The sequence below is a fragment of the Phaethon lepturus genome, unplaced genomic scaffold (genome assembly GCF_000687285.1).
Source record: "Phaethon lepturus isolate BGI_N335 unplaced genomic scaffold, ASM68728v1 scaffold11087, whole genome shotgun sequence".
NCBI classification, from domain to species: domain Eukaryota; kingdom Metazoa; phylum Chordata; class Aves; order Phaethontiformes; family Phaethontidae; genus Phaethon; species Phaethon lepturus.
In genome coordinates this window covers 28,851-40,273 of record NW_010552600.1, presented here as the reverse complement: position 1 = coordinate 40,273, position 11,423 = coordinate 28,851, and the positions used below count along the sequence as shown (strand labels likewise).

General features: G+C 39.0%; 1 protein-coding gene and 1 pseudogene across 1 annotated transcript; one reads left to right on the top strand and one right to left on the bottom strand.

Annotated features, from left to right (window-relative positions):
* Positions 1 to 970: 970 nt before the first annotated feature.
* On the top strand, positions 971 to 6,019 carry HSPA13 (heat shock protein 70kDa family, member 13; the record flags this gene model as incomplete). The annotated part of the gene is made up of 4 exons (XM_010291272.1): positions 971 to 1,311; positions 2,235 to 2,448; positions 3,630 to 3,797; positions 5,349 to 6,019. Coding segments are annotated over 4 exons (1,394 nt in total), but the record flags the coding sequence as incomplete, so codon positions are not given.
* A 4,153-nt stretch (positions 6,020 to 10,172) lies between these two features.
* LOC104624019 overlaps positions 10,173 to 11,423 on the bottom strand; it is a 28,745-nt pseudogene continuing 27,494 nt past the window's right edge.

The window sequence follows — 11,423 nt, the reverse complement described above, 5'->3', positions numbered from 1 at the left end:
TGCCAGCGTTACCGCCGCGGACAGGCTTTTAGGATGTCACGGCTTCCTGTGGCGTGTTTAGTGTGTGCCTCTGTTTGGAAAGCCGAAGTGCTCAGTGGCGTATTGCTAAGAAATGCCTTGGGGGATTCACGGCCAAAAGTAAACCTGTTCTTTCCCGCTCGTCTGTTTTGAAGCACAGCTGTGACCATCCTTCCCTGCTGGGAAAAAGAGCTTATCCATTCTTGGAAATTTAAGCAATTCATATTCTTTCTTGAGATTTTGTTTTTTGGTGCTTTTTTGCTCCTCTGAGGTATTGTTTTATGTTAGATTTTTTGGTTTCTTGCCTCGTCTGTTGATTACATGTAAAATTAAAAAAAAAAAACAGCAAACCTACTCTGCACTTTAACTAGTCTACCCCTTGATTTCAAGGCACAGAAGAGATTCAGAGGTGTGGGAAGATGCTTTTGGGGACCTATGACTGGAATAGGAGGAGTTTGCGTGGTTTCACATCTCCTTATTTTTAGACTTCCAGTGAAGTTGGAGGGAATATTTGCGTTGGGAGTTTGTCATTTCACTGTGATTTTGTGCAGCCTCATTAACTAGATGTCTCTTAGGGATCATTCATAGGCAATTCCCCCCCAAAATACTAATTAGCCTATATTTCTGAAGTACCTTGCAGAGAGAAAAAGAATTGTTACAGGGTGGTGATATTTTTGGCTTTGTTGTACTTCTTGGGCGTTTTAAAATCAGTTTAGTATTTAATGCCTAAGATTTTTTGACTCTTCTAACCACTCTTTGTTGAGTTGAGAGACCTGAACTTGGCTGGTGACCTTTGAAGAAATTGAAAACTAATTAGGTAGCTGAACAGGCTACAGAGCATGAAATAAAACAGTATGAGGTGTCATGTGTAATACCCTGTAATTTGCATTGACTTCTAGGTTTGCAGCAGTAGATAACTCTAACCCTATATTTTAAAATTCTGTTGTTTCAGGTTCGGCTATTCTGGCTCTCTTGTTAGCTGGCTATCTAGCACAGCAATATTTACCGATGCCTACGCCAAAAGTAATTGGGATTGACCTTGGCACAACTTACTGCTCTGTTGGTGTCTTTCTTCCTGGAACAGGGCAGGTGAAGGTTATTGCAGATGAAAATGGGCACAACAGCATACCGAGTATAGTCTCTTTCACAGAGAGAGATGTGTATGTAGGATATGATGGCCTAGAACTGGCTGATTCAAATCCTCAGAACACCATATATGATGCAAAAAGATTCATTGGGAAAATCTTCACTTCGGAAGAACTGAAAAGTGAAAGTAGCAGGTATCCCTTTAAGGTAAGTAGCCATCATCTTCAGGTCTCTCCAGGCAGCAAGCTATAAGATGCTTGAAACATGTAGTAGGTGACCAGTGCGTCTGACCTTGAGTCATTCAGCTGAATCTGATATGCCTGAAAACTGCAAGAGGTGTCCAGAGAGGGGAACAGGAAACGGTTGTGGAAGTCACGTACCTCTGCATGAGAGTGGACAGTGATTTTCCAGAGAACCCTGTCCTCTGCTGTGAAATGTGTTTCTGGGGAACCTTTCAGCCCCTTCTCTTAAAGTATAAGTTTCAATTTGAAATTCTAACTGTGCTTTGCTGAAGCTTCACTTTTTCCCTGGGATTAAAAAAAAAAAGAAGTCACGTCTTCTCTGTCACAGTACATTTTTTTCTCTAGCACTTTTCTAATATGTACTTGACCAGCGGCAGATCTTGAAAGCTGCTTTTTAATAAAAGTATTGTATTAATTTCGCATGATGCAGTATTTGCTGAAAAGAGACAAATTTTCAGGTACTGCAATCAGTCTCTGAATTCATCACTTGTTAAGAGAAGCTGTTCCAGTACCAACCTGTTTACTTCCTTTCAGAAAGAAGACACTGTGGGAAGCTTTATCAGTAGGGTAAACCTAATGATCAAAAAGCACTACTTTTATCTTTGAATATGGTGTTGATTACACAGTCACTAGGCCGTAACTTTTTTTAATGTGTCTTACCTGGGCACAACAGGTGTCACTACTTTGGATATACTTGGACCCCTTAAGTGGCATGTTTTGCATAATACTCATAGTCAAGGAGTAAAAGTGATTCAGGAATTGGCAAATGCACATTCATAGTTTTCCAGAAGGAACAGACTATATGCAGATAAAATATTTGTCAGGAGCAGGGTGGGAGAGCATAAGAAAAAGATTCTCACCTGTGGGTGGTGGTGTTTTTCCTCCCAGATTTTCAACAACAATGGATCAGCTGAATTTTCTGTGACAACTAACGAAACCTTTCGCATCACTCCAGAGCATATTGGCTCTCAGCTGCTACTGAAATTGAAGAGAATGGCAGAAGACTATCTTGGCATGCCTGTTTCAAAGGCGGTCATCTCTGTGCCAGCAGAGTTTGATGAAAGGCAAAGGAATTCCACCATTAAGGCAGCCAACCTTGCAGGTGATGTCTCTCTGTTCCAGCGTTTTTCTATGAAACCTTTAGGTCTCCTTTACTAACAGTAAAGTCTTTGGGGAGGTGTCCTTGTTTTGGCTGGGATAGGGTTAATCTTCTTCCTAGTAGCGGGTATAGTGCTGTGTTTTGGATTTAGTACGGAATAACGCTGATAACACACTGATGTGTTAGCTGTTGCTAAGTAGCTGTAGTGCTTGTACTCAGTCAGGGATTTCTCGGCTCCCCATGCTCTGCCAGTGGGGAGGTGCATAAGAAGTTGAGAGGGGGCACAGCCAGGATAGCTGACCCAGCCTGGCCAAAGGGATATTCCGTACCGTATAATGTCATGCTCAGTATATAAACTGGGGGGAGTTGGCTGGGGGGTGGGAATTGCTGCTCAGGGATAGGCTACCAACCGTCGGGTGGTGAGTAATTATTGCACTGTGTATAACTTGGTTTTGTATATTCTTTTATAAGTAATAATATTATTTCCTCTTTAAACTGTTTTTATGTCAGGCCACAAGTGGGTTTTTTTCCGATTCTTTCCCCCATCCCACCTGCGGGGGGAGGGCGAGCAAACAACAAGGTGCTTAGTTGCTGTCTGGAGCTAAACCACAACAGGAGGATACAGAAGCAGTGCATCAGTGACAGACAACCTTAGAATGGAATTATTTTTTTACAGACCATTAACGATTGTGAGGAACAGTGGACAAATCTTGGGTACCAACAGGTGCAGCTGACTAATGCAAACATAGATAGCTAGAAGTAATAAGTTTTACTTCAGGGAAAATAGTCTTTTTTGGTAATCTCCAAATAGAGAGGCTATACAGAGCACCCTTGGACAATATTTTAAACAGAAATAGAACATTTGAAATAAGTTCTTTTAGCAAGGTTTCTCTGGAAGAAATGTGTTTGGGTAAATCATGGTTTGTGACTTCACCCTGACACTGAAGTAATACTGCTTTAGGTTTAAATAAGGAGAAGAGTTCATTGAGTATTACTGCTTAGAAAATTATTTCCTTCAGATCTGATGTTTTGCTTCAGGTAAGTCTGGTTTTAAAAAAAGGAAACAAAAAACCAAAAAAACCCAAAAAACACAAAACCAACTAATGGTAAATACCATTGTGATGCGAGAACTGCAGTTTTCTGAAGTGTACCTGACTGTTGCTTGGTATCTTTGCTGTTTGTAGGGCTAAAAATTTTGCGAGTGATCAATGAACCGACAGCTGCAGCTATGGCTTATGGACTCCACAAAGCTGATGTGTTTAATGTTCTGGTGGTGGATTTGGGTGGAGGAACTTTGGATGTGTCCCTGTTGAACAAGCAGGGAGGGATGTTCCTCACACGAGCCATGGCAGGTGAGAAAAATGCTTTACTTTCTCAAGGAGTGGGAGGAAAGGAAAGGTGCACCTAAAGTCACCGTTAAAGGGACTTTTTAAAACATAGCCTTGTCACAAAGTGTTCTCCGAATGTGTTCGCACCTGCCTTTCATGCAAAATTAGATTTGTGACTGGTTTCAACAATTAGGATAAATTCACAGGTTTTGGCTGACTCAAAGGAGTAAGTTGTTAATTTTATCCATGGCTATTAACTGTTGTGCCTACTAGTAAAGTGCTGGTGTTTATTACAGTTACTTTGACTGGACTTTTGGGGGCTGGATATGTTACAAATCTGTTACCTTTGTCTAAACTGGAAATACTTGCCAAATCATTGACCAGCGCTTTAGAGCATCCTCACCTTGTGTTTGGCTCCAGCTCAGTGGGGCAGGGTTTGGGAATGCACGTGCTGTTAACCCAGAAGTAAGTCTTGTGATACGTGTATGTGTGCCGGAGTGATTCATCACTTGGCAAAGAGTTCTGGTAGCAATGTTTGGTAAAACTAGTGAATATACAACTGCTTTTCTGATGACCTGGATTCAGACAGGTCTGAGATACAGTGCGAACTGTCTGCGTTGCCTTCAATGAAGAAGTTTTGATCTGAGCTGCTGCTTAGTCCAGCAAGGGTGGAGCAGCAAGAAATATTCAGCAGCTTCATTCTGATTTATTTAGATAGAGGTCCACTTTAAGTCAAAACAAAACAGTGGAAACTTTGAGAGTATTGTTCAACCCAGATGAAAATCTGCAGGCCACTTTTTTAAACTCTGTTGAATGGAAAGCATAAATAATTGTTTGAAAGGTTTTGAAAACATGGTGCAAGAATAATCTTTCAGTAGAAATTGGTTATATATTATACTTTCTCTCTCTCTCTCTCTCTCTCTGAAGGCTAATAGAAGATACAACTGTTAATAGAGCTTGAAGTTCACTGCTTGCATTTTATCCCTTTGGCTTTTCGCAGTATACAGTATATGTATATACTTCAGTAGCATGGAGTTTTTTGTCTGGGTGCATAAAGACATTGAATAATTTGAGACTTAAAGCAATAATCCCAATAAAGCTGTATTGTGGAAGTGCTAAGAGAAAAATCCATTCTGGGCAGAGAGAGGAATTCGAAACTGGGAATTTTCATCTGAAAAAACAATTTGCTGTGAGAGATTGCACTTCAGTTACAGGGTTCCAGGTACAAATTGATCGTTACATGTTTCCTTCTGTAGAGAATACCTCCGAGTTAACAACCACTAGCTTTTCTTCTGTTACAGTGTAACAGAGCAGTTCCAGGGGAAGAACATTGAGGGGGATAGATTCTAAGAGAGTTGCTAAATAAAAATCTGGAAGTTGCTATCCATCTTGCGTTCTTTGGTTGACAACAATTATGTCTACTTTTGCAGCCCTGTGAGCTCTTGTGCTATGCTTATGGTCCTGGTATCATTGTTCTGGCCCTGGAGCACCATCTCCCAGTAGGAGAGAAGATGCGTGCTGCTTTCTGAAGTTTTGAAGGTGATGTGTCTGATGCCTTCTGTTCTGATGTTTCAGGTAACAACAAACTTGGAGGACAGGATTTTAATCAGAGGTTGATGCTGTATTTATATGATCAGCTCCATCAAATCTACGGTTCTCTGCCAACAAGAAAAGAAGAAATACATCGCCTCAGACAGGCTGTGGAAGCAGTTAAATTAAATCTGACTGTTGATGAGGCAGCTACACTAAGAGTGTTGTTGACTATGCCAGAATGGAAGCTTGCAAAAGAACTTCCAGAAAGTGAGGTAAAAACAAACACTGTGCTAAAAGGCAAGCCTGCACAAAAAACAGATGATCTGAAAAATCTTGGAGACACTTCAAAAGTAGAGAACAACTTTGTCAAAGTTGTGTTTGAAACAGAAATTTCTAGGAAACTATTTGAGATGTTAAATGAGGACCTTTTTGAGAAGATTCTTGTGCCCATTGAACAAGTGTTGAAGGAAGGCCACCTACACAAAGCAGAAGTGGATGAAATTGTGTTAGTTGGAGGTTCCACCCGGATTCCTCAAATACGCAAAGTTATTCAGAATTTCTTTGGAAAGGAACCTAACACCTCAGTAGATCCCGATCTAGCAGTTGTAATGGGCGTAGCTATCCAAGCAGGAATTGTTGGAGGATCCTGGCCTCTTCAAGTCAGTGCTATAGAAATTCCTAATAAGCATTTACGGAAGACTAATTTTAACTGAAAAGAAGCTCTCCCCATTGCATTCCATCTCTCCAAAAGTGTACTCTGATGGTGCATACTTATCTGACTGGTAGTAGAGCCTAATCTTTGCTGTGTTATATTCATTTTTTTTATCTATTCCAACTAGGTGTTACTGGACACCTAACTATGTTAAAGCTAGATCTTACTTTAAAGGTACCAGTGATTTTTGAAGTTCTGAAGTGTCCTATATTTGCTTGTAGACAGGATATTGGGTGAAAATGCTAGTGATGACACACCCATGTTTTCTTGCTAAATTTTATTAGCAAATCCTGAAGAGATGTGTGTTTAAGATACAAAGAGAGTGTGACCAAAGGTTAGCGACAATGTGGTATGGTACTGTAGGGTATTCCCAGGTCCAGTATATTTACTTCGGAAAAATGTGAAGCAGTGTTAACGCACATAGCACTAGCAGTGTTGAGCTTAAATTTATTTGAGTCATTTGAGCATTTAAGCACCTTTCTAAAAGGCATGTTGCAGCTTGAATGAGACTTACGCATTCACTTGATTCTTCTGCTGTTCATAACAGCATAATGGTATTACTGAGGCTATATGGCAAATTGTCTCACGTTTCAGCCAAACCACATTAAGAAACTTAGCTCTTGCTAATGTAGAGTTACTTAGTGTGTCTCCAAGGGCTTACTTCCTGATCTGGCTTTGGTGGTTAACATACAGGTACTGCTGTCATACCACTGATTTTCTCCACAGAGAACAAGGGCGTATCACCAACTGTTTATCCCTCCTCCCGCCTTATTTGAAAACTGCACTAATTTTACGTATCTTAAAGTCACACCTGTATATCTTCCCTTGAATTTGACCAACATGAATTTCATTGTTGCGTATCTACAAGTGTGTGACATCTTCCCACTGGAGTACCTCAAGCTGTACTGTTTTCAGGGAGAAAGTGTGGGACAGAAGGGACTGCCTTGGATGAAGTCTAGTTCCTGTAGTCCTGGTAAATTAAAATTCATCCGACTATTTCATACCTTTTAGCTTGAATCTCTGGTTTAAGTTTTGTCATATTCCCACTCTACAGTCTCTGAACATAGATCTCTGATGTTCAGAGATTGTAGCTGTCCTTTTGGGAAGGAAGCAGTGTGTGTAACTCAGAATTTGAGGTAGCCCTTCTTAAGACTTTTAGGCGAATAGTTTGCTACCCACCTATCTAGCAAATGCATGAGGAGCAAAAACTTAATGATCTGAAAAAAAAAAAGGGTGACAGTTCTGCTGTCTTTGGAGGGCTAAATCAATACTTAAAAGCATGTAGAACTTTTTACAATGAAAACACTTCGTTCAGCTAAGACTGGCTTCAACATCTATCAACCCAGTCTTAATCACGTAAAGCTGTAGTAACAGGTGGTGCTAAGCATTTTCTTGTATGCTCCAGAATAATTTTGTTTGTATTAAGTTTGCCGAGATAAAGTGTGGGGCTTAGATTTATTGTTTAACCTATGACTATATTAAAATAGGCTGCTTATTCTCCTGGCAGTAGGCCTGATTTATGGCACTGCCATAAATCAGTTGTGCTGATTCACCTGTTTGCATAGCTATTGTCTAAATGTATCTTTGAAGTAATCCAATTAAAAACCTCTTAAATTGAATCATAGTTGCACACAACCATTCCATTCACGTTGTTTAACTTTACAGAGGATTCCCAAAGCACTGCTAACATCTGTTTAATTTCCCTGAGTTGAAAACCAGAGTAATTTTTTTTATTTGAGGATTTTTCTCCTTTGTACCTCTTTTGAAAGTGACCCTGTCTAAGTCTGTATGGAACTTCCAGTAACTACAACTCCTGCATTGGAAGAAGTGCCTCTTCAGTGAAGTCATGGATGAACGCCAGTATACAGTGTGGTTATCGTACGCCGTTGCTATTTGGGGCCTTTACTTTGCAGATTTAAATGTATGTATTTAATTCAACATATATTCAAATGTCTTTGGAGTCACTGTGGCCGTTCCTTCTGCCCTGCTGTAAATTCATCTGAAAGTCTACTGAAGTTACAGTAGGTCATTAGTCTTCATTTATTTTTTTAATGCACTGTGTAAAATGAGCAGACCTGTACAAAAATAGAACTACATCATAGTGAAGTTAAACTATTAAAAGCTTTTTGCAATTTTGGGACAGGTTAGGCAGGAGTGTGTGAGTAACTTCAAATGGTTAAACTCTCCATGCAAATAAATGAAGTACTACTTTTCCTTTTCCATACTCCTTCACTCTGGAGGAGTTAAATCTCCTTCAGTGTTAACCTGGGAATTGTAAGGGAAGGGCCAGTTGTTTACTTGTGGGGAAAAAAAAAAAAAAATCACAAAAGGGTATTTATTCAGATTTCTATACAGGGTTTGTTTTGGTTTTGGGTTTTTTTTTTTTAGAGAACTTACTGTATGTTGGGTATCTCACAATGCATTCTTATTTATTAAATAACTTCTGAATTCTGCAATCAAGTTATTTATATTGTGTCTTTTTATTTTAATACTGTATTTTGGCACAAACAGTTGAATTTTAAAGATGAGTCTACTGTACTAAGTGGCTATTTCCAGGTATGCACATGTACCGCTTGCCAAAAGTCTCTCATTAAACAAATTGATATTTGAAGGCTAAAGTCTTTCTACAAATCTTTCTACAATCTTGAAATCCGAATATGGTTGCCTGTGGTTAGGTGTGTAACAAATTTATATAGCTAAAGCTTGTTTTGTGGGTTGAAATTATGAAAGGATAAGATGCCTCACCAATGGTATGTTTCTGAATTGTTCCCAAGTGCAGATGATAAAATGCATTTTATAAATAACCCTTAAGAATGTTTTTAATAAAAGCGATTTCTGCCCTTTGGGACATGTCTTGTTTCTTTTCTCAGGGAAATACTGTAACAGCACTATTTTCCTGCCTTCCTTGAATTCCTTTGCAGGTTAGAGGATGAGGTTGTAATCCCTCAACTTGTCAAGGGGGTGTTAGACCCTGGAGTGGTGTGTCTCCTCTGGGAAGTGGCACAGAGGAGTGTTAGGAACCGAGGTGGCAGGGGAAAAAAACCCTTTCTCCTCAAGCTGCAGTTTGGGGTGGAAGAAGGGAACTGAAAATAAAAGTTCACTCGATATTAACACATTAATATATGTCAGTATAAAAATCATATAACAGGGCTGCCTGAAACTTTATTCATACACTTTGAGGTGTGTTTTGTGTGTTTTGTTGGGTTTTTTTAAGGAAGTTCATGGGGATCTTCTCTTAGTTTTTGAAGATAAGACTACATTGATTGAGTTGGTATTAATTTCTAATAATTTTAGGAACTGTAATAAAAATGAATATTTATGTGGCCTACAAAAGCATAGGCATGTTTAACTGACACGTTCGGTAAATGTATATAACCTGTCCTGCCACTGTAATTAGTATGGAGGTTTGCATTAAAATCTGCTAGCAAAAAGATTGCTTGACCCCATTTTTCTGGGATATTTTCACAATGTGATTTTGTAATGCTCAATTAGATACATAAGACATGGCTTTCAGTTATTTGAAATAATTTTTCAGTTTATGTGAACAATTACTCAGAAATCACAAGATCAAAAGGAAAATTAACTTAATGTGGCAAGTTTATTGCCTCAAGAATAACCTAAGTATACATGCAAATATGCATGTCCTAAAAATCAGCACCATGTGACATCTGCCTGTACATCCACCCAGAAAGGAGTTCTGTTTTTTTATGAATTTGCCATCATAATAAGAACTTAATAACTAAATGGGCATAATGCCAGAGCAACTTAATTAAGTACTATTTTTTTAATTAAAAATAGTGTGTGAACAGCAAGATTTATTTTTCAGTCTTTACTAGTGTAACAGTTAAAATATGCCAAGGACTTTACTGCTTCATTATGTTGTTCCAGTGCCATTGTGATCAAAATATGTGATTTGTGTAAAATTAGAAAGTCATTTTAAGAAACTTCATCAATATATATCCAGATTGTAGCTGTAGTAAACAGCAATGCTGTGAGGAGCCTTTGAGCAAGCTAGTTGTTTTATGTGGAATACAAGATACTATATTCACATAATGGGGACTCTGAATAAGCCAGATGGAATGCTAAACCACTTTTTATTAATGTTCAGTGTAGAAGTTTGGATACTCTTGTGTGTTAGCTGTGGTGTATTCCCTCTAGAAACTTCCTCCTGAAAATGATCTGTCAAAAAAATTCAAGTTGATATTCAGTACACTCCATTTAAAACCTGCCCCTTTGCTGCTGAAAGCTTCAGTATTTGTCACGTAGAGCTTAGAGTCCTTTTAGTTCAAATGCCACCCTCATTACATAACTATGGGTTAATGTTTTACAAGGAAAAAATGAGTTGCTTTGCCTAAGCAAAGAAAGGAGTAAGCTCTCTGCAGTTTTGCCTCCTTTCCAGGTTTGGGGTTTTTTGGTTCGGTTTTTTTGGTTTCTTCCGTTTTGTTTTTTGGTTTGGTTTGTTTTTTTTAAATTTAAATAAATGAGCACTGTTCCAGTCAAAACTAATTAGGTGGTGCATTAATTCTGTGCCCCCCCCCCCCCCTTATACCTATTCATATACTTGAGCTGAAACTAGTCTCCTTTGGCTTCCCATATAGCACAGGCCATAGGACTTTATACAGTTGTGACCAGTTGGCCACCTCGAAGAAACTTGTACTACCAGAACAATTCTACTTACAGTGATGGGAGAAATGTCGTTTTCATACTGATACTTTCTGAAGTAAATTCTCTGGAAGGAACACATAGTTTTACAGTACCAGAAAATAACTGCAATAGCACTTCCTTATTTATGTACCTGAGATTTTCACCACCTTCTGAAACCTCACGAAGGAGCTTCTTTGGGAGTGACTGGACAAAATCCTCTCAGTCAGTCACACAGTTCCAGTACCTCCCACAGTTCAAGATCAGTGTTTTCCAAGTGGATTCAAGTTTGACTGCAGTGTCCCAGAAAACAGGACGGGGTCCCACATAACAGCAGAATGTGAGTGCACAATTCCAACACAAACCTGAAACAATCTGCCATAAATCCCTACATTCATATAGGAAATTGGGACAAATAATTCTGGAAATGAAGCTTTGCAAGGGAAATTGTAATGTTTTGAAGCTGGTGGTTGAAAAGAAAAATCACTTGGGGTTTCAGTGTGCTCAGTTCTTCATTAAGGTGAAATGTGAAGAGCCAAAGATTTCTAATGCATTTCTCCGTGCTACCAGTTCTATAGCTGACTGAAGACCTGCCCAGCACCTGGCAACTGCAACAACGTATGAATTATTACTGTTGTCAAGTTTGTGAAGCACTGGGTACTACATCCATGAGCACTGTTAAGAAAAATTAGAAGGCTGTGATTATTAGTCAAATATTCTTAATTTCCTACAGGAAAGGGCACATATCAATAAGAACAAAAGTG